The 24,870-nt window shown below is 40.0% G+C and overlaps 1 protein-coding gene across 1 annotated transcript in view; it reads right to left on the bottom strand.

Moving 5' to 3' along the window:
- The window catches only part of LOC139716475 (uncharacterized), a 147,148-nt gene that overhangs the window by 101,998 nt on the left and 20,280 nt on the right, over positions 1-24,870 (bottom strand). The window contains exon 2 of the mRNA XM_071628021.1: positions 3,178-3,440. Within this exon, the coding sequence (XP_071484122.1) occupies positions 3,178-3,440 (263 nt within the window). The remainder of the gene's footprint in view (positions 1-3,177; positions 3,441-24,870) is intronic.

Genomic DNA, 24,870 nt, shown 5'->3' with positions numbered 1-24,870 from the left:
GCTCAAAAGTTTGAAGTACTGTTGTACGGTTGAAAAGCACTAAATAACAACCACAATGGCTATTGCTGTGTGATGTAATTATGTGTGTTTGTGTAGCAGTTCTAGACATAGCATTTTATAACTTATGATTTCATGAATTTGAATAAATAAAAGTTGAAAAGCACTACATAACAATTATAGAAACTATTGCTGTGTAATGTAATTATGTATGTTTGCATAGCAGTTCTAGGCATAGCATTTTTAATAATTCTAACCTTTTCAAATGAGTTTAGTTCGAAGATACAGAAATAGCTCACGCTGCTATGTCAAACTCTGACATTTAACAGCAAATCCAAAGAAAATGGATACACTCTCATTCCTGTATCCCATGACGTTCGAAAATAACTTTCCAGTCATTATGCCCTCTCAAGACTGATGTTTATAAACATCTGCATTAAAAGATAGTAGCCCCCCAGGGGTTTTGGAAAAATATGGATTCTTATCACATAAATGATAACTGATTAAAAGCAAAGTGAATGAGCACAATCATCCTGATGAGGTAACATACAGATGAATGATGCTATTTTATTTTTCTGGTTTTTTTTTTTTTTTTTTTTTTTTTTTTTTGCTCCTGGGGTAATTTTGAAACACCCAGGGAAATCAACAAAATAAGGTTATCTTTCTTTTTAAAAAGAGAAATAAAGATGCACTTTTTGCTTTTACTTAACTTACAGAAGCCCCTTTGTCTCATGTTTGTCATGTCCTACTGTATTGAAAGATGACAGTTATGAAAGAAGGTAATGGAAATACAGATATGTGAAAGATGTGTTTTGCCATTATGGGCTAGAGCATTCAACAGAATGTTTTGAAAGGATTTTTCTCAACCTCAAGCAAGTTCTGCAATGGAAAAAAAATGGATGTGTGGGAAATATTGACACGAAAAGTGCTATGGTTCAAAAAGTATGGGCAAAACATATGATATCTTATTGATGATTTGATTCTTCTCTAATGCATGTCACAGAGATTGATCTGCATTATAGCCCCTAGCCTGAGCGTACCACAGAATAGACCTTAATGAGTTATGAAATCTATCCACCCCTCTGGGTGTGTAGTCAATCTGTTTATTCATTCCACTTTCAGAGTTCCAAAAGACGCGGTTTATTCGCAGACACACTCTCTTCCAAACCATCTCTTGCTGAGAGAGGCCTGTACTTTTCTTGGGCTCCCAAAACTAGGTTGAAAATGAAACCCATACACCCAGGTGCTGCACTTCTGGGTGATTCAACACAGGGACATATAGAATACAGCCTGGGCTTGCCCTCTGAAGTTAATGGGCTTTCATGCACTTTTTTCTTTCTCCTTTCTTTTTTCTTCTTCTTCACCTGAAGAGTCTGAAAGAAGCCTCTACAAAACACTTCTGAATTAAATACATCAAACTAAATGAAACCACCTCGATTAATCATGATCTGAATTCCATTCCCGAGGGCATGAGGCAATTAGCAAGCAGATTTTGACTGGGTTCACCAGTAACCTGATGCTCAACCTATGATTATGACTGGTGATGATTAAGTCCCGCTTTACCACAAATTGCTTGTGTTCTTTTTTTTTTCGCTGCGTACAAAGGTTAAGTGAGTAATTTCTGAAGCATTGAAATGGTACAAAAGATACAAAATTTCCCTGTAATCATCACATCAACTTTTGTGGAGTCAGATGCGGTTTGACACTGAAGAGCATGCAGCATTTGTGACCTTGCTGCGACCCGCCCGTGTACGCGGCTCATAAACGATCTATGGAGGGTTTAATGCGTTTTTACACAGCTCATTAATTCGCGTGTGATAGAGCCCCTTCAAACGCAACGTTCAAGAAGAGGAGAAAGAAACAAACAGACGGCAGGAATGAAAAGGTCCTCTTACAGTACAGCTCATGATATGTCATCGGACTGGGGCGGGGTTCGAGAAAGAGCCGCAAAATGTGATGCGTATGGAGAGTTGGAGGCAAATGATGACAAAAAACAGAACAGAACAAAACAAACAAAACCCATCCTGGGGATGCTTGCTATATTTCAAGCTTTCACATGGGATGAATTTCATACCAAAAATATTCATCTATTGATGGGTTTAGTCATGTAACCTCTACCAAGAAACACAAGCTTTACAATGAGACTGTTTAGCAACAGTCTGACATGGACAGAGGCCAGGCATCTGACACTAACAGAATGACATAGTAATTATGAAGCATTAAACTTTACTGACTAAGAACTTAATGCTGCCTCATCATCTAAAAAAGGGCATCCGTTCCACAGAAATGGTCAGTGTTGCACTAACAGCTCATCAAATGCATTTGATTTACTCTATGGGGACCAAATAATGTCACTGCTGGACCTGCAACATCACCTGCTTCCTAGAATTGGTCCTTCTTGAGCTACGCCCTTTGATGAATTAAACCATCACCATGTTGTTTTCTCACTTTCCATCCATCATTTGACCTGTCACCACTTTACATGCAATACAGTCACATAAACTAACTCTTTCAGTGCTGTGGCATACATATTTACATAGAATGTCAGTAGGATTTTGAGATAGAGGCCCTGAGAGGATTAAAGCTGAGAAACTGGAAAAAACAAACAAACAAAAGAAAGTGGAATAACTGAAAAAAAGAAACATGACACTTGATCAAGAACTAAAATGTTGATATCTAGGCAACATCCTGTCCAAATTTCAGAGTCAAAGAAAGTCCCCAATTTTGACATTTTTGGTTTTATTGAAGCATGCCTCCATGTGCCTTCAGTTGAACGATTCTGTTTTTAAAAGCCTATTCTCCAGCAACCTTGACTGCATTTAAACTTCAAGCTGTTTTTTCAAACTGTGTATTTGGCGGCCAGTTTTCTCTCTCTCTCTTTCTGCTTCTGTAGTAGGTTTTAGAAATAGAGTGGGACAAAATGATAGATCTTGGGACATCTATAGAAGTCTAAGAAATGAAGAGTATCAAAGCTGATGTTCGGTAACTTTACCTGGTTTTACAGAGACGGATGACATATACAAACATATCACATCTAACACAATCTCACTCAAATCATATTCAGTCCATATCTCATGTATCTCACGTATCACATCAACACATTCACATTCAGTTCATTTGAGCACCCAAGGCTAGGTGAGTCGATACTTGCAAAAAATACACACGGTACCATGCACTCACCTTGCAAAGAAAGACGCTGCTGCCGATGATCCCGTGACAGGGGCCGAGATGGTATTGGCCGGAGCCGACGACCGCATGCCCAGGGCGCCCGCTGTGCTTGAGGTGGCCGCCGGGCCCACAGGCGGGCCGATCCCCGACGAGGTGGGCACGGACGACACCTGAAGCCGGTCCTGGGGTATGTAGGTAAGGCTCTGGGGGATGGTTGTTCGCCCCATGTTCATGCTGGACATACCCCCACTGCTACTAACTCCACCAAAGTTTCCCTGAAAGAACAAAGTTGTAGAAGCTCCTTAACACTCTGAGATTGATACTCTCATTTGAGTATACCCTCTATAATGTCACTCTGGTGAAAACGTATCACTTAAAATACCAAAATTCCCCTATACTCTTGGCCAATGAGCACACACTAGGGCTCAACTTTATTTGTCGACCACCACAAAATCTATGAAAAAGGTGTCAAGTTCATGTTAATTATGTTTGCGCAGTGAAAATATTTGATTGTTCAGTTCCAATTATTAACCATGTCAATCAAAGTACAATAGATATTTATGACCCCCCCCCCCCAAAAAAAAAGCAAAAAAAGCAGGATGCTTCTTTTTCATGACTCAGCTTGCATATGGCAATGTGGGAACAAAATATTACGTGCACAGTGTGACGTTTGTTTTCATTTTGTAGAGAGCTGCGTGAAATGTTCAAGAGTGGAGAGTATGTGAATGATATGTGCAATCTATGTCCATATGTGACCCTGCACCTCAAAACAAACAAAAAGTCGCCAGACATGAATTTTTAGTAAAGACCATATTCTGAAAGAGCAGACTTTAAGCTTTAAAATGATGTATAACTCAAATCAAATGGACTCTCCTAACCTATCTAAATATTGGAAAGAAAGCACAAACTCAGGAAAAGTGTGAACTGAGAAAAGAGGCTCTGAAGTACAATGTCTATTCAAGCGCTTAATCTTTACCAAACCGTGCTGGCTGTGCGATGAATGGGACAAAAAAACAGGAAGTAAACCACCAGAGTAACAACAATGAAGGGATTATCAGATCAAACTGAAATTAAGCATGCCTCATTAACACATTCTGTCCATAATTAATGCCAACTTTCAAAGCAGTAGCACTATCCTTTCAAAAGTTATTAGAGTTGAAAGTGAAGAGTGTGGACAAGGTTTTTCAGAAATGAAAAAGGGATTCTAAAGACACACCTAATCACACTATTCTACCAAAAATGTTCGAGATAAACTGCTAAAAAAACACACTTTCCTGCCCGTTTTATGATACCAAATTTTAGCATAATGTAAAAGAAGACCCGCTCTTTCAGAAAATATGAAAAAGTCAAGTTCGGCTAGGTTGACCCATTTCAGTCATTTTCAGTCCTCACGCAAAATCAGTGTGTGCGACTTTATGTTCGTTTTGAGGTGCACGGTCACATATAGTGACTATTAGAAATAGCCTGTGCAGCATATGGAGTTGTAACTATTTGTAAGGTTGATACTAATTGAATCGTGTGCTAAATATTCACTGAGCAACTGTGTAGACATTCACAATTTTGTGTTAGATGATCTTACAGCACACATTTAAAAGACTGAAACTTCTCATCTGTTTTGTACTACTTTATTTAAACTTTCAAGGATGTGTTGCATGAACAACATTGTAATTAAGGAAAATTTTTCTAAAAGTTGGAAAGGAAAGTAAGTTACAGTACTGAAGAGAAAGCTTTGTAAAAAGGAAACATTTGGATAGATTAAATGGTATACTGTAAAAGCGGATATTTTCATGTAACTCATTTTTCATGCTTGGCTGGGTAAAAAGAGTTTCATGTGTTTTTGATTCTGCGGAATCAAGACATCAGCTACTGGAACATATAGCTAGCAAAAAAATTTGCATGCTTTTATTTTCGTGCTAGTTTCTGGTTGCGCGAAATGCACAAAAATTTCCGCTTTTACAGTAGCCTAATCACTCAAATCATTCATTCGCGTTTCTGAAATCTGTGAAGCTTGACTGTCCAATGTATGCATAAAATGGATTGCTGCATACAACGTTTCTCCCACTATTTGAGCTAGGTTTCTGGGGTAAAAGTTGCAGGATATGTGCAGGATGTTTTGCAGTGATACTGGGAACAACATATCGTTGGTGGGGTGACAAAACCTCGTATCTCAAAAATGTCAAATGTTCAGGAGAGCTAAAAAACATGGCTGCCATAACATGTAAGTCAATGGAAACAGCCAACTTTTATTTATCATTTGTGACCTTATTTTTGCAGATGGGCATATAAGGATTGGGAATTACATAGTAATGGTTCCTAGCTTCAATATAATGAAGAAAACTCATTTTCACCAAATATTGAGATACGAGGTTTTGTCACCCCATCAACGATATGAAGATCCAGAACAGTTCATATCGTGTCAGATCTTCGATCGGGTCATGGCTAGGTGATAGGCGGTGCTCTTGATTGCTAGGACAGGCAATATTAATTAACCGCACCGACCCAATTAGATCAGGTAGGCCCTGCTTGGTAGCAAGAAAACAATGGCTGACGATCACCCCTTACGCAGGAGTAGTCATAGCAGGGAAACCACACAACAAGGCGGTTCATCGCCTGGGTAGGCCCATCAGTTCCGCTTCCAAATTCCGCCTGTAATAACAAAGCACTGTGTGAACACATCGTGACGTGCAACAAGTAGAGGGCCTCCTTCACATAACTACCGACCAGTAGTCAGTCAAGCTAGAATTATTTAAACTGGGCCAGAGAGGGAAGAAAGAAAGAGAGAGAGAAAAGATAAAGAAGAAGAAGTGGGGAATATACTATGGCAGCCTTCAAGAAATCAAGGCATTGCTTTATAAAATCTTGGATTTCTTTCCCACTACACTTCATTACACTTCAGCAATAGCTTTGATGTAGGGATGGGAGTAGGTCGGATTGGGTGTGGTGGGGCGGCACAGATCCTCATCCCATCCATATTGGCCCTTGTTAACCCGTTGAGGATGGACTGATTTTGCTACAACATGCATTTCCCAAAGCCACCTGCTCGAATATACTAGGGACTCATCCTCAACAAGTTAAGAATCTGCAATCGCTTGGTCACATACATCTGTTCTTTGATGAGTAGAATCATTCTGCTCTCAAAAAAGCCCCCCCCCCCCCCCCACACACACACAAAATGGTTTCTGATTATTTTCTATAAATTTCAAATTTGGCCATTGAAGCTTACTAACAATATAACACAAAGTCAAAGACAGATATTGTGGCATTCTAACATGTGTGAAAGTTCTAATGCTTGAATTGCTATTTCATATCAGCTGGAGATGCCTAGAGTATGGTGATTTCAAATCCACCTGATTTGTGGGAGGGGGAGGGGGGGGGGGCAGTAAATATTCAGTACTTGCACACTCACAGGGACATACATTTTCCTCTTCAATATCACAAGTGAGACATGTTCACAACACTTACAGCAGCAATTTGGTCATTATATATATTTATTTCTTAAACTTTTGCCATGCCCTTGCAATGAGGACAAGTATTCTTGCTGTTTTTTGTTGTGTTTATTATTTTTTTTTTGTACCTTTTCCAAATAGTTCAACAGGGAGTTGTTGAACTCCGCAAGGTTCGACTGTAATTCGGTCAAGGCCTTACCTCCTGACAAACTGGAAACAATCAGAGAGCAAATTGGGTCCCTTCAAACATGAAACTGTTGTACCCCCGTGGGGCGGTATCTCTTTGAACAAGCCACTGAAGATAATCGCTTGTTTCGAGCCCTTGCTCCACTCCCTCTATTCGCAACGGCTGAGATCACTTTGCCATTGTGAGCCCAAAGAAGAATAGAAATTGAAAACTGAAACAAATCTCCACCCCCTGACCATACAGGGGATCCAATGGCACAGACCAGCAACTCGGTATACAGTAAAGTCAGTTTGACAAATAAATGGCAGTTGAGGCAAAATCATAGCAAATGGGATTGGCAATATTTGACATAATTGAACTCAAACACACATAATCGAGACTGTTCAAATTGCTGCTGTGGGTAAGTCCAACACTTGTTGTTTTCCCACATGAATTCATTGGTAGTACATTGATGTATGGCGCCATGGAGCCACAAGTCCCCTTTTCTGTACATTTAAACATGCATGAGAACTTGAAATGCAGCCAATATTACTCCGTTGTTAAAACATGGCCTTCATGCTTTCTTTTATTCTCCCATGCACATGTGTACCAGAATTCCAAAGTTTAAGAACTAGTGAAGACCATAACAAAACCACAAAACGCATGATAAAAACAAATATGCAAAGGTCACATATGTCGCAATGTTTTTATACTCACATCAGCTTAGAGAGTGAACAGTATCATCAACTTAGTTGCTTAGACACAAAAACTACCAAAATGACAACAGAAAAAAGAACAGAAAGAATTATATTCATTGTACAGTAGGGGGCCTATATGAATGTGCATTTTTTTTTTTTTTGGAGGGGGGGGGGGCAGGAGAGGGTAGTGGGAAAAACTAGGTGTAGTTGCACTGACCTTACAGCACTAATTGTATTCATAAGTAAAATTGTGCAATTGTTCATTGCTAATACATATTTTGAGTAAAGTACTCTTATCCACAAACTTAGCAGTGCTTCATGGGGTATTTCATGTAAATATTTTGGGCTGAGTATGATAGCTATGGTCCATCCTGTTGAGGCTTTTTTTTTTCTTCTCAGAATAATTACTGAAAGGATAAGGTTTCCATTACAGCAGATATTTTGTTCATTGGTCTCTTCCTCATGGCATGTATATAAGTATATGTTGCCTTGTTTGGGTTTGTTTGTTTGTTTGATTGTTTGTTTGTTTTTGCTGGTGAACGAAGGAGGCAGTTTGTTTCACCTTAAACTTGTATATTACTTTTGATAACATGTTTACTTTTGCTGGAATAGAAGAACTACAGACAGGCTTGCAAGATAATCCATTTTTATTTCATTTCAATTTTTTTTTTTCGTCTTTGTGACACACTATATATAGGCAATGAATCATCAGCCAGGCAAAAAGAGACATTCATCAAAAAAAGAAAAGAAAAAGAAAAAATATTGATCCTCTGAAATGGCCGGTCACACCTCGGCTGGATCCTCTCAACGCTTGTGCAGCACAACCAAACCGTTGTGAGACCGCTTTGATTTTTTGCGGCAAAATTACGAAGCATGGCAGATGAACAGTCCCAGCCACAATAGACACCAAACTGTTTTGATGTTCCGTTGATGGCACACAGACAGAACGACAGATCCTATCTCCTCTCCTCTTTCATTTGCCCCATCTTTTTCTATTCCTACTTTTTTTTTTCTGCTCCATCTTTTTCTATTCAGTGAAAAGAAATGAACATTTCAAAGTTCAAAATTTATTGCTGTGCAAATATCTGCCATCTCAATTTTGATAAATGGAACAAATTTTCACATTAAGTTATGTACGGTGTATGATTCAGTCCCTCTAAAATGTCACTATTTTTAAAGATTGCCATCAGTTATCATCAAACTCAAAATACAAATACAGATGTTTTTGGCAATGATTTGAATGTCATCCAGTTAACCTTTGATGTTTTGCACAGCTTACTTCATGCAGTTTGTGTTCAAAGATCCTGTGTATATTCTTTATGAAGTTGAGATGCATATCTGTGCAAGCACTCATACAGAGTGCACCCACGCTAACACTTTCAGGATTCAACGTAAATTGAACAAGAGGCAATAAGCCTGTGATGTAATAAACCTTTTTGATGACCCAAACTTGGAAACAAAAGTAATAAGGCAGCAAAAAGACATGTATGTGCCAAGCTAGCTGGTCATCTCCCTGCTTCCTCTCTCCACGGTAACCAGAGATGACTCCTCTGCTCCGCCTAGCAACCCGCATCACCATACCCCACAGTCACAGATGCCAGCCTGGAAATTAATTGCATGAGCAATTAATTGCAAGCATCAGGCATCATACTCTGCACACACTTCATGCAACTGATGGGGAACCTTTGACCAGATGTGTTCGACTTGTACATCAAGTGTTGTCATGGCAACCACAGCTAGGTCTAATAGAATTAGAGTGACAAGCACATTCATCCTTCGAGCCAAGGAGCGGGGATGTTATTGTGACAACATTCCGACTAACATTCTGACGTGTTTGCATTCGCACATATGTATACAACAACAACCAGCAATTTTTTTTTTCAGTGCTTTTCTATGAATGTTTCAGCCATGTGGATATTGCTGTGTGGATATCAACATGCATCCATGTATAAAGTTAGATCGAGACACAAATTGTGACCATCTCGAAAGTGTAGGTTACACAGAAAGAGTCAATGGGACCATCTTTGGAAAATCCTGCAAAAGTGACAACTGAACTAAAATATTTTTATTTGTATTTGTCTTAATGAAAATTTGGTGAGCTACCATTAACCCAACAGTCCCTGAGGTATAGTTAAGGCGATGATACAGTTTTGCTTGAGATGGGGCTTCAGGTTTCCAACATTTTTTACTGATTTTTTGAGACAATGAGAAACCTCTTATGAAATATGAAAGAGCATATAATTCCAAGAGGAATTCACAGTTCATTGATGAAAATTGGTTTTGAAATGGCTGAGGTCTCCAAAACAAAGCAATCCTAATAAAAGGTGGGAGCCACCTTTTCTTAGGATGGCTCTGTTTTACTTTATTTTTAGATATCTCAGCCATTTCAATACCGATTTTCATCAAACAAACTTTGAATTCATCTTAGAATCATATTATGCTCTTCAACATTTCATATAGTGGTTTCTGAGTATCTCGCAAAAAGTTAAAAGCTGAATCCCTACCTCAATCAATACTATACCATCCCTTTAATGCCAAATGCTATAGATACAAGACATCTCAGCTTCCACTATTCAATAGGTTTAGAGGGTAGAGACATAATCATCTACAGAAGACCTGTGAGAGGATCAACACGTGTCGAAAGGAAAACATTTGAGTTAGTCATAAATGAAAGGGTTTTCCTGCCACTCTAGACTTGGTTAGAGACAGTGTCTGGCGATAATAAAACAATTCTCACCCGCCCCCCCCCCCCCCCCCCCAGACAAAAGACAAGAGACAGCCAGAAATGTCCAATCAATTCTACAGATATATGAGATGAGAGAGACAAGACTTAAACAACAGAGAGATACAGACAGAAGAGAAAGATAGAGAGAGAGAGAGAGAGAGAGAGGGGACATAGAGGGAGAGAAAAAACATATATTCAGAAAAGAAAGACAAACATGCACTGCAAAGACAGTGTAGAAAAAAAGAGAAGAAGAGAAAATTTGGAAGAATGATGGATAACAGAGCAAATATTTCATGCTGCCTTAAATACTATAAGCGCTATGCGAGCGTACTTCATTAGGCCAAATGAGACCAAGGGGAGACCAGTGCAAACGAACTCGGCCTGCCGGCAGAGATGGCTCTCAACAATCACCTCGTGGTGGTGGGGACTGGGACGAGGAAAAAAAAAAAGAGAGAAAAAAAAATACTGAGAGGCTTAGAATTACACATCTGCCTAAGAAAACTGTGCGGGAGAAATTATCAGAAAGTCATTTTCCCTCATTCATTATCTTTTTCTCCTCTCTCTCTCTCCTGACTTGACATATTTGCAGCCATCAATAAAAATTTTGGAGTCCATCGATGAGTTTTGTTAAGGCAGCACACTTTTTAATGTGATTGTTAGTATCTTGGGCTGCATCCCATCAGACAAGATCAAATATTGAAGTAGGACTCTATCATACATCAGCCATGATGTGCAGAAAGTGCACATGTCATTATTCATAAAAAGCTCAAGAATAAGTGTGGGCTGCCTTCAGACTGTTTCGTTTGCAATCACATTCCTAAAAACTCATTTCCTAAAGACTGTACTGTAAATTCTGTACTGATCAGATCCTGAAATGTATCTATCCCTCTATTGCATGCTGCAAGTAACATTCTGCAACTGTGTCGCCAAGTCAAAATAAGAGGGCATTGTAAAACTAGAAATTTTCACATTTGTGTGAGCCAGGATTCGGTGAAATCAAAACACACACAAAAGTTCTTGTCTACACTATATTGCATTGAATACCAGTGGCAATTCATGAAAATTTCATGTCGCGAAAAAGGCCATTGCTCCGATTCATGAAAATTTTGTGCTGCGAATGTTTCTTGCTATTTAATACTGTAATCAGACACACCTCTTCACGTGCAGCGCATGCAAGAGTTCGTATGCCCAGTACACATATCTTCCATGAATTTGTGGTTTGGGGAATTCAGAAATGCATTTTGAAAGAAAATAGGTGGTGGAGAAATACATTTCACATCGATTGCCTGAAGGACAAACCAGCTGGGTTCACATGTGGCAAGTTTCTAAACATGTTCACAAACACTTTTCTGGCAGTCTGAAATATAGATCTTTGCTATAAAAGGCAGAATTATTCATGAAATGAAAAATCCTCGTTCGTTTGGCATTGTTGCTCATATAAATTCTCACAAATTTCTGCATCGTCTATAAGCTCTTTCTCACAGAATTAATCATGTGTTCAAAATAAATTCAAAATACATACAACTGTGTAATGATGCTAGTCAACAGGATTTGAATTTATGCATGTCTTCACACTCAACAGCTCAGTTCTACCAAGAATGTATAGATGAAACTAAAATTCATACATCTAAGGAATACTCTCATCTCTCTGAGTCCGATTCCACATAGTGCTAAAAGGAGGAGAACTAATGGATTTTTTATTACCTGCCAGTCCTGAATGTGACTCAGCCGAGTTTTCTGGTGTGTAACAGGAGGATACATCTGTCTTGATTTACTCTGCATATAGTCCTACATTGCTTTTTATCATTCTCAACTTCAGTCACCGCTCTGCCATCTCCCCCTCCCCCTTTCCAACATTTTTTCTGTTTTAATCTTTACTACTTTACTTTCCTGGATGGCGACTGGACGGAGACAAATTTGTTCATGCTAAGCTACCTATGATCTCATCTTCTTCCTGATTCGTTAATTTTCCCTCCCTCCTGCTGGCTAATTTCTGCCCAAATGCATTCATTAGCATCACAAGTTGGCGAGTGCAAGCTTGGCCAGGCCGCAAAAAACAACAACAACAACACTATAAAAAAAAAAAATCTCCTAGTAGTAGAATACAGCATCTTTTTCTCCTGCAGATGCAAAGAGACAAAAAATTATCATTCAGCCAAAGTGGGCTGACAAGTTGCCAGATCTAACAAAACAAATCAAGACAAAAACAAAAAACAAAACACTTCAACATTCAAAGCAACTGAAATCAATTCATAAACTTGGGCTACTTATGGGAATCCAACAAAGGCAGGTTATTAGTCAACCTGTCATGTTGCAAAGAGAATGCTGCCCAGTTCAAATTTGTCCACACATACCAAATTGCCATTTCAGCCCGTCTTAACAATTTTGACCCACTGAATAACTCAACGCACACTCGTTGGCGTCCCCTCGCTTGGTTCACTGTACTGCAAAACCTGACGCTACAGCCAATCGCCTTCTCCCTCTACCAGAACACATAACTCTGGCCACCACCATCAAACCGATGACCAATCGTGGTCACCATGCCGAATTAATTTGCAAAAGCCAGTCTGAAATGAAGACTCTTAAAAGACAAACAGGAAGGAGAACAGAGGAGAATCTCATGGTCCGGTGCTCGCTCCGTGAGTCACAGAGACGGACGAAGAAGAACCGGAAGATTCTTTCTGCAATAGATCTTCCTTTCAAGATTAAAATACGCTAGCCAAACAATCATCTCAAATCAAGTGTGAACAAGAAGCTGGAGGAAGATTTCACCATAGCATTATACATTTCTTCACCCAACTCTAGACATCTAGGAAGAGAGTGCATGAGGCACAAATCATGAAAAGTTTGAAGGATTTACAGAGCAGGCTACCAGATTTCTCTTGGAGAGTGGCGTGGGGAATTTGAGAAATATACGCACATCTTTGGTGAAATTATCTATTGTGACTAAATGCTGGCAACTTTGAGAATTAATTCAGTGAGATGATTCATGGCAACATGGATCTGTTCTTGCAATATGGCCAGCTGGATGAGTTGACATTACCTCAAATTCAATGTTTGAAAGGTTGTGAGTGAATTTCATTCTCACAGAATGAATGCTTTCTTTAGTACTTTAGTTAACCACAGCAAAGACTTTTAATAGTTACATTATGCATGATGTTATGAATCTTGAAAATTAGCTTGAAGTTTTAAACTTTGATGATTAGCCCAAAGTTTAGCCCCATGTAGATGCACCTGAATGTTTGCAATCTTAAAGATTAGATGACAATTACAGCTGCAAGATTTTCTAGGGTTTATGCTTTATCCTCAAGCAAGGGGGGGGGGGGTCTCCACTCATAGTTTAGCGTCATGTGAACATAATGATCAATGAACTTGAATGTTCGCAAGACCTCTCCATAAACCCCATTCCCCTTTTGCTTCTTGGTCAACCTCCCGTGCCTGCTGTATACTATAACTGTATCATCGCACATTTTCAGGTTTATCGCTAGGGCTTCATGTATCTATTTCTTCCGGTTCTGTGGTTTGATCATTTGAGTGGGGATCTTCTCAATAGTTTAATCTGAACGATTAGGTGTCATGTGGACCTGCATCATGATTCAAAACTACAAGCTAATCATCAAAGTTTAAAACTTTGAAGATTACAAAAGTCATATGAACCTTACTATAAGACTTCTCTCTCTTTGTCCTGAAGTTAACAAGATTATTCTGCTGTTGTAGCGTATAACTGCATCATGGTCCAATGCGAAATTTATCTATTTTTTTTTATCCACGGGTGGCTGAGGATTTCTCAAACTCTCTCTCCTCTTACAAACTTTCCTGCCTATAGAAAAAATACAAGAGTGCAGTATTTGATTTGATTTGACTTGATTTGTCAGAATCAATTTGCTGTCTTCATCCTCATAGCTCTGATAAGACATACAGAAAGCAAATTTACAATCGTGCTCATTTGATACATAATGAAGCCTAGATCAGCACAATATGATTGTGGCAATTTGAAAAAGATATTCTAGTTGTCATCTGTACTCTTTCAAGTGTTCATGATTTATCTCATGGAAGTAATTGATTGATATCGACTATCCGCGTGTCTTGAAAATCGAACAGTGACACATTGAATGTTACGGGTCGCAAGGCCATCGATTGGTAGAAAGAAGAAATGCAACCATGGACAATGTAGCCTCTTGTTTTCAGCCTCACCCACCAGTGATGCCGGTGTCGGGTTATCTTGCGCGGATTTCCTACGACAACTTTCAAATCAATCCTTGAGGTGCACAGGTACTTGAATTTCAAACTATTGATTCTGGGGTATGTGTGTGTGAGTGTGCGTGTGCGTGAGAGTGTGCACTGCGCACACTGAGTCTCTGATGCAATTAAAAGACTTGGCCGACTGGTGGAGTCGTGTTGATGAAATATTCATGAGACTGAAATAATGGACGAGGTTCAGTTGTTTTTTGTGTTTAATGACGACAACCCCTGATACCTTACACTACTCCAATTGCCATGCCTCGGCTCCGATTTCACAATTCATATCACATCTCCATTTTTTCCCTGCTCTAAATCAACTTCAACAACAATTATTTCTTTTGGCAATGAAATGTAATCACTTACCCACTCCTTTGTGTTTGGCATATATGTCATTGGTCTTGTGAAACTCTCTGCAGAGTCTAAAATTCTGTGGTATGAATGCACATCTACCCTTTAAGATAAATAATGGGTGAACAATTTGATTTTTTAAAGCCAATTTGCTCAACTTGCATTACAACTGACTACATTTTTCACCCACACTTGTAATGGGCAGACTAGTTGTAATGGTATGTTAGTACAGATGCAGGACATTCAATATTTCAGTTATTACCTCATTCATCACTGCTTCATATACTGTAGGAAGATCTTCAAATTGGCTACATTTTCACACTTATCAAAAGACCAGTGTCTCTTCCTGAAATGAATGCCACCTTACATATACAAGCATTATGCCTGTGGAGATAGCAGTTTCTTCCTTTCATGTCTTAGATATACTACAACACAATATTTCATATTGATTACCAGGTAACTGTCATGATTTCATAGACATTTCTATTGCCATTCCACGTATCAGCAAAATATCTTAAGGTCACAGCTATGGCTTAGTCATTACAGTTATACTTTTATTCCTTGACTTAAGAACCATACAAAGTTTACAGATATTTGTTATTAAGACTTCCTCCTGTTCAAAGGGCCAAACATGAGTACAGATAACAGACAGTATATAGAGGAAATGAAAAAAAAAAGATAAGGAAAGGAAAACAAAAACAAGAACACAATGGATGAATACAGAAGATAGGAGACAAGTATGAAAGATAAAGGGGAAGAAAGTTAAAACTACAGAAATCGGTGCTCTCATCAGAGCCCCCAAACCCCTCGAAAACTCGGACAAGCCTCACCACTGGCCGGTTGCCGTAGTCACCCGATCCACTCCGCCCCTTCAGCCATGGCTCCTCGTCCCCCAAGTTGAGGAACCACTGACTAATGCGCCCCAGCCCATGGGGGAGACCGGGGCCACGCCCCCTACCACCTCCCCCTCTGAAAATGGATCGCCTCGGACTGCAGCCAGTGTCCCCACGACTCATGAATGCTAATTTCTGGTAACTCAATACCGGTATGCATGGTCTTTTCCTTCTCCTCTACTAAAAAAGAATTCATTTGATGTCTTGCTTTTTTGCTTCACCATGTGTCATCAAAAAATTTGCATCCGTCATGACTACATTGAGCAAAGAGGGGTTTATACGTCTGTCTTGTTTTTGTTTTACTTTCCATCTTAAGAAAGTAACTTTGTTACTCGTGCTTACAATTACAATCCTTTTGGCAAATGGGATCAAACTTGCAAGCTGTAAAACATGGACATAAAAGCCTCAATAGCCCTACATCATGTTAAATGCTCACAGCATATGTGTGTGTGTGTTTACATATGTATCTATGTATTTAGTTGAGAACATCTATAGACATGTTCTTAGAGTGTCACACATGAGAAACCTTTTGTTACAAAGTTCTAAAAGTGTTTTATATTGCTGTTATAACCATGTTTAAAGGTAAAATAGAATGCACATCCTTTGTTACAATCAGGATGTTTTTGTTCAAAAGACATACCAGACAGAGTGATTTGCGGCTGTAATTTGAAATCTGTTTGTCACGATAATGCTCTATGTTCTCTTTTAAATACATAATCTACAACATAAAAGGAGCACAACAGCAAGAAAAGGTTAACCCCTTACAAATCATGCAAGATGAACGTAATGATTTCCATCTTCAAAAGGACACTTATTTTGTGCCACATATACCTCATTACTAAACTTCTTCAAATTACCTGCTTCAAAGATGCTGGCAACAGGTCATACACATGTCTGCATTGGTTGAGGAACTTTCCAGGCGCCGCAAGGGTTAAGGGATAGGACAGAGCCATTAAGCCTGTGATGCAGCTCTTGCAACACTGCTTTTCAGAGAGGCTACTTCAGATCTATGTTAGATAGAACACCAGTGCCATATTCTCCCACGCACAGATGAAAACTCATAACTCTTACCAGCGTCAGATTGAGAGGAATGACTTTTGAAAGGGGAAAGGGTCCTCTACCAATCAATACACATCCTATTTCCGCTTTCTCGATAAAACGGCATTCTTTCCATTAGGGCATTTAATATAATTTTCTTGCGGTAGCCATGTCAGATTTCACCAGTCTTATTGGATTGCAGGAGCAACTTGGGGTGGACGTCGCCTCCACTGGGGCATCTTGGGAATAAGTAATGTCAAGCTGGTGATGTTTTCCTATATCAATTTCTGGAGAATTTCCATATCAGAGATTGATTGTTTATCAGGAGATGTTGATAACGTCTCCACACAAATGCACATGCACAAATGCTCACATGTGCAGCATGCACAAACACACACACACACATGCACAGAAGGTTCTGGTGGCTTCCACTTACTCTGGTGGGGGAAAAAAAAGGAGCAATACAGTGAATATGCACCCTCAGGCACAATGTGAACCCTGGTTCATGCTTGCTTTCTTTTTTCAATTTTCTCCCTTTACTCCCCCCCCCCCTCTTTTTTGAAAGGGGGTATCTAACTTTGATACGTGTGAAAGTAATATTGTGATAATATGTACTGATGCAATGGTGAAAAAACAAATATAAACTGAACAAAGTGATATCTATTTACTATTCAAATCGAAATGCCATGATTAAATGAAATGGAATTATGCAATGGTTCCAATTTCTCATGTGACTCTTTGGCCAGTAGAAAACCTTTGCATACCCTGTCTCTTCCACACCCTGTGCTTCCCTGAAAGATGATCTGCACAGCGATCTCTTTCAACTGTTTGATTGGCAAAAGGGAAATGTAGGGGTGACAGGGGCGAGGGGGGTAAAAGTTTGGAAAGTTTTCCACTGGCAGTTGTTGACTGTACCCTCCATGGTGCGTTATTCCGGATCAAGATGGATAACCTTTTTGTTATCTTCGGACCACTCGCTTTCTCTGCAGCTTTCATTCATTGCAAAGACATTCCTCACTAAGACCAGTTGAGCGGGCTGATTGGGTTTCATCTGGTTGTTGTTAATACAGTCTCATCTACACGGTCAGAATTATTTTTAAATTATCGGACTGGTTTAAGGTTTTCCTCCCTCCACTTTCCCCTGATATGACAAATCTTTGAGATTTATTTGCCACTCAGAATTCTACTTCGCCACCTAAATTCCACCAGCCTTGCAACAAAAGTTATTGAGACAATTCAGAAGTCTGCTTGCTATATTTCTCCGGTGGCCAAATATGGGCATAAAACACTGATCAGTGCTTCTCGCCTATTTGAATGACAGGTGCTATTAAAAGGAACAATTATTCAGATATATCCAATCTCGGCATTCCTGTGACGTCCACTGACCGCTAAGCGGGCTACTCGCGACAAATATGGGATGATGGAGATGAAGTGATATGCTCAGACAAGAAGTACAGAAAGAGTTCAATATCTGGATGTAGCATAATAATAATTTCAATATCTGGCAGAAGAAGCTGGCAGATGGAGCAACAAATTTAATCCCGACTTTTACTTAAAGTGTCACAATGGTACGAGATGTGAAATTCCTGCACAAATTGAGGGTTGGACTCGTACAATTAGAATATACATTGCCCCACACTGGTATACTAAATGTTATGTCCACAAATTTGGCGACTGAAAAATCAGTGAAAAATCAGTGAAGACAAGTGTGGCATGACAATGAAATATCAACAAACTGACAGAGTGTCTATAAATTACAGGAGAAATAGTTTTTAATCTAACATGATTCTCATACTTTGCGAGAGCTCTTGCATACATCTGCGGGAGGACCAATACTGACTCTGAACTATAATCTTGCGGTCCTGTCAATCTTTGCTGGATACTGTCGGACCCATTTTACCGATTGCGTGCCACACACTCATCACTAATTACATCCTCGGCCACTGGATGACCATAGAGTGAAGGGAATCCACCAGCAGCCACTGCTGATGGATGGACCGCATCATTTCCTCCATCAATCCTGGCTTTCACTCATCCTGATATTGATGAAGCCGTGAGTCATTTTAGCAGCCTTGTGAGGTGTTTGAAAGAAAGGGAGGAGGGAGCAAGAAAGAGAAAGAGAGATGGAGAGAGAGAGAGAGAAAAGAGAGAGAGAGAGAGAGAGAGAGAGATAAAGAGATAGACAAGTAGGGAGTGATAGAAACACTTCTTCAGATATTGCATCATATAGAAAAAAAAAATGTATTGAAACCCCAAGGTTGGAGGATGGGAGTTATAAGTATCTAATGAAATCATACATATTTCTGTTCACCTGGCGAAAATGAGGAACTGTTGAGGAACTACTACTGGTGATTCTCAATCATATTTTATCTAAATGTGAAGAATGTGTAATAAATTTGAGGTTTGCATTCAGGCTCTGCTCATAAAATGCGGCAGAAAGAAAGTCAAATTAGGGCGTGCAAGGATTCATAAAAAGAAAATAATAATTTCTAACGACATATAAGATGATAGGGCTCACCCCATGGTAGAATCGATCGCCGGCGTCTCAAAATATAGAATATTTTTCTTGAAAATCCTCACAAACATGGTACGACTTGATACAAGTGTCACATTTCAACCCTTGTCAGGCAGATTTCAATGTCAAATATCCGGTAACGGAGGTTCTTTTTAAGATTTAGAATATTCCTTATCTTGAGGAGTGCCATCACAAAAGCTTTGATTGCAATTTGCCTTTACAGAGGACCAAAGGCACTGACATTTTAGAGACTCCAGCTTCATACTTACTGTAAAGCATAGTATTTTTGAGGCATGAAATTTTCGCGAGTAGAAGCAGACGGCCTTTTTTGCGGTATGACATTTTTGTGAATTGCCCACTGGCATTCAATGCATCATATAATGTACACAAGAACTTTTGCATGCATTTTGATATCGCGAATCTTGGTTCGGAAACCAGAGTATACAATAGCTATTGAACACAAAGCATGTGCAATAGCTCAAGCATTTATTGTTTACAGTAAGGGCTGCATCACTGTTCTTCTCTGACTCAGAACTACACTGTAGATAAGTGATCAACTGCATAGATCACCAAAACTTCCAGATCTAATTGCAAGTGTTACAATTCTCACTTTCTAGTATGCACATATTGGACTGTAGGACTTTTACCCCTTTCAGGTAATCGCGGTTCAATTATCCGCATCCAAATAATGCGGATGAAGTAATCAAAATCGCGTTCATATATCCCATGAAGTGCGCACTACTTTTACGAGCGCCCGTTCATATAACGGTGCGAAAGACAGGAGTATTTGTCATGGTTACCGCGCACAGCTCTATAATGACATAATGTTTCCGGTGATATATACTCACGTGTATGCACAGCTCTCGCTCAAGCTCAGCAATCAGCGGTTGTGCGGGAAATCGAGTGACCTTTGACCGAACTGTGGAATGTTAGTGCGCATAAGTCGTAAAACGCGTTCATGTATTCTCGATCAACTCCTCATGCTGCAATAAGGCGGATAATAGCAGCATCAAAATAATGCGCACTTTTTTACTCCTCTCCCGTTCATGTAATCGAAATTTTACGACTTATTGCTCCTATCATCCGCATCCACGATTAATACCTGAAAGGGGTATAAGACTAGCAAATGGCCACTCCCCCTGGAGTGGGTACCCTTCTCAAGAGGCCACTTTTACCCAATCAGATGGTGTGTTCAATGAATTTGATCCTCCACCTTCACTGGTTGACAGGATTCTCTTGACTTAGTACTTTGTCATCATCTAATGCTCTGCATCACTTAAATGGTTCCGTTGCTTAAAAGGTACTGTTCACCATTGGAAGCAGTGATTTGAAAAATGTTACGAGTGAATTATCACATTTGATGCATATGTGTAGGTCAGTTGTTTCACCAAATATTCTACCGTATAAAAGATTTGCAATGAAGCCTTAAATAATAAGGAGATATCACAATTTTTCTCAATTAACCATAATGATAGATGATTTATTCTGGCAACAATCTTAATAAAACTATTGTTCACATTTTGTATTTAACAATATCTAACACATTTAAACTGATTTACATATTTACATTGATTGTTTCTATCCCAACACACATTTTAGAACTATTTCAAAGCACTAAAGCTAGGTTTTTGTTTCATCTGCAAATGGTAAATAGTGCCTTTAAATGGTTTTGTTGCTAAGCGTATGGTAGGCAGGACCAAGAATGGCGACAGTTAGATCATATAGTTATCACCTCAATCAGAAAAACGTTATGGATGACAGCTCTTATATTGGGATGAAAATCCATGGCAAGCTGTTCTTCTGCCACACGGCTCTAAGAACAAGGGGCCGTGGAAAGAAGGAAAGGAGGGGGGCAACATTGTGTTTACTCTTTGCGGCGAGATCAGACAAGACGACCGACAGGATTGGAAGGGGGGGTGGGAGAAAGTCTCTATATCCCTTTTGTGATGGGGCCCCCCGATTGTCGATTGTCGGAGTGCCGACTTCTTGTCAAAAGAATGAGTGTTGTTTACTTTGCTATGTGTCAAATCTCGGGGGAAGGCCCGGCGAAAACACAACACTGGTAAGATTCAGCCAAGCCACGTACATGTACTCTCCAACACCATACTACGGATGTTGTGCAATATAAATGAATCTGTAATACGAATGACAGAGCAAAGTGGTGGGGGGATGAGAGAACAGGAGGGCGAGAGAGAGGGGGCTTTGAGAGCTTTCACACTCGCAAAGTAACTTGTTCGTAATCACACATCTAACATACATCATGTATAGGGTTACTACTAAAATACCCTTTGGGACATGAAAATAAGAGAGATAATTTTCTAAGAACACTATGGTGGTACAAGTCCACACAGGCACTGACACATGGACAACCACTTTGTTTTGGGGGTCCTGAGAAAATTTAAAAGACAGTCTTCCCTTACCAAGCAAGATTTTCTGTTCTCTTGTTTTTAATCCCATCATGCACTATGCTTCTATGATATTGTGGACTTACCACCCTGAAACTATATTGACTGTTCAGCAAAAGATAATGGATGGCACAATGTGAGCTACAAACCCATTTGACAAGCAAATAAAGGTTTGGTCGATTAAAAAAATTAGGGTTCTAACAACATGCACTGTATTGATCATGAAGAAAACACCAAAATCAGATAAGAAACCGTGAATATCGAGGGTTGACGGTGAATATAACAGGAGAAAGAAACAAATAGGATTACTAGCTGGTCTGAGAGAAAGTCAGAGAGAAAATGAATAGAGCAAAGATCTCCCCCCTTAAGATTGATAATAAAACCACAAAGACCCCAAGTTGTCTTGATGCGAGCGGTGAGAGTAAAGTCGCACACGAGAAGGCGGCTCCATTTAGCAAACTATTCAGAACAAGCTTACTACCTTGATCCACTCTAGCAATCTCAAAACATCCTAAGAAGTAAGCCGGCGATGATCAAAACAACTTGTCCCATTAAATAGCCTCAAATTGATTTTTTTTTTTCTCCCCCCAGCTCCTTTCCATGGGGGGTGCACCGGCCTCTGCAGGGGTGCACGATTGCCTTCTGCCTGCACGAGGCAAGCACTGTGACTGATGGCTTTCAGTACTTCAAAGGAAGAGCACTCCTGCTGATAATAACAACGCAAGTGCGTTTCAAATGTAGAACAATCAGATACATTGATTGCCTTGACACTCTATAATGACACCGTCTTGTCATTTGAATCCTCATTTGTTCATTTCTCCCCCGAAGCGCGGTGAAGCAACTCCTTCTTCAAAAGCATCCATGCAGGACTTCTTCCTGAGCACTTTGTCATGAAGCAGGCCGTGAATGAAAAATGTAAAAGGCATAGCATTCAGCATGTGTGTCACATTCGCTGTTCTTTATGAAACTCTCACACCTGAACGTATCATGATACCAACAGGTGTAACATCTTTGCCATGTTGCATAAAGTGTTGCTAAGGATCTCAAACTGTTTTCACACCGGTCAAAAAACGTAATTGTAATGCCGAATTGCAATTACTCGTCCGTTCACATGACTTAGGAAGGCTTTGCAAATTCTGTGATTTCAAATTTTAAAGTGAAGAGGGGATGTGTTTCTTCTTTCTGAGTTCCATCGATCACTCTTAGTGGTAAGTAGCATGCGCTCTGACTGCAGTGCGAGCATCTGAGCAGCATGGCTTTTCTGGGGAAGTGGTTGAAAGGTCACCGTAAGCTCCGCCCGAAAAACATGATTTGGGGATTAATCAATCACATGACTGTTTCCTTCTGTAATTCTGGCGAATTCTGATTGGAAAACACCTCTGGACAGTCATTTAAAACACGGTTGGAACTGCAATTCAAATTACCCTCCGCGATTCCAGGTTGCATTCACACAGCAAAGATGCGTAATTTGAATCATGATTCAAGTGATGCGTCATTGCAATCGCATTTCGAATTACGCACTCTGGGTACATGTGAAAGCACTCTTATAGTCATCGGGATATAGTAGAAAGATACAGGGAGAGAGAGAGAGAGTGAGAGAAGGGGAAAGATGGACAGAGAAAGAGAGAGAGAAAGAAAAGGTGACAATCGAATAGAGGGAATGGGAGGGAGAAATAGAGAGGGAGAGATGCAGACAGACTGTCCCGACAAGCAGGAAGATATTTTATAGGAAGAAACTAAAAAGAAAAAGAAAGATAGAGGGGAACGGGAGAGATGGAGAAATTGAGGGGGAGAGATTATATAGATCTGAGAAGGAGCTTTAAGGGTACACTGCCAATTCTCAACATAAAATTGGATGTTAGAGGGATTCCTAAGTACTCGATATAGGCCATATCACATGTTTTTTAATCTAATCTACTTTGATGATGCAAGTTAACATCTTACGTGATAAGCAAATAAAAGAGTGTCCCTGACTTGGTCACTTAACGGCTCAAGCAAAACAAACACCCAATGAGTGTATTCTTCGCTTTACGTCCAGCTTTGTACACCTCCTATTCAGGTGCGAGAATGAGTAGCTGAAGAACATGGCATGCAAGTTGATGGATTATAGTAAGCTCATCAGAATGAAGAAACATTCCAATCCGGAGTCCCTGGACGACGGTGTAGTTGAATAGCAAAGAACATCATCATCTTGACCAATCGGAGAAGTTGTCGCATCACTCGTAGTAAATAAAGATAGCTCCTTAATTGGGCTAGCCCAGCCTTGTAAACCTGGGAGTCGATGGAAATCCGTAGAGTGCGACCAGCACCGGGGGTCCTCGACAGGTCAAGACAAGTCAGAAATCAACAAAAAGCATCCTCATCCCCATTCCAAACCTTAGATGGACAACAACAAAAAAAAAAAAAAGAGAAGAAAAGCAGAAGATGATCCACAAGGAAAACAATGCAGAAGGAAAGGGAGAGGAAAAAATAAGCCCCCTTAACATTCGCAGGTTTTTTCTCTGCTCTTTCTTTTTGTGTGTCTTGCTAATCGGCCACCATAAAAGAGCTAAGCTTGCTTAGACCGTTAATCTTCCCTCTCCTTGTAGGGTCCTCTACTTTGAAAGGAAAGCGATCTCCCTCGCATGACTGGTTCACACAACTTTGCATGAATAAAGTACTTTTCCTCCTTTCTTTACCCCCCCCCCCCCCCCCCACTGACTGTCAGCACGTATCAGTGTCTGTGCCTTATCTTTCTTTTAAGCGGAGGAGAAAGCTAAATGATCAGGTTATCACACAATGATCTCTCACACCACTACCCCCCCCCCCAATCTCTATCTTTCAATGGCCATGATTAACAATTTAGATGGCCACACCTGTATAAGAAACCATCTAATGTGGAGGTGATGGCTCAACCACATGCTGGAATGGCAACAAGGGCAATGACATCGGTAGGCTCCCAGTTGAAGCGGCCAACCACAGGCTTAAACCTGCTCGCTTCTGCTCGCTTAATTTCAGAGCTTTAAAGGCCGACTAGCATTGAGACAGGAGTGCAGTGGAATCATGCCTCTACGATGATATCCATCAAAGATTTCATCCACAACAGCAGCACGAGAAGGAAGTATTTTTGAATGATGTTGCATAGGTAGAAGGGAGTCGAATTTCATATCCCCGGATGATGACTTACCGAGTGACCGTACGCATTGAGCAAGGTAACATTGCCTCACTGGTGGCTAAATGTCGGGCCATT

This window comes from Diadema antillarum, unplaced genomic scaffold (genome assembly GCF_040938485.1).
Source record: "Diadema antillarum isolate AM-2024a unplaced genomic scaffold, OU_Dant_1.0 scf00000065, whole genome shotgun sequence".
In the NCBI taxonomy this organism is placed as follows: Eukaryota; Metazoa; Echinodermata; class Echinoidea; order Diadematoida; family Diadematidae; genus Diadema; species Diadema antillarum.
This window is presented reverse-complemented; position numbering and strand designations above follow the sequence as displayed.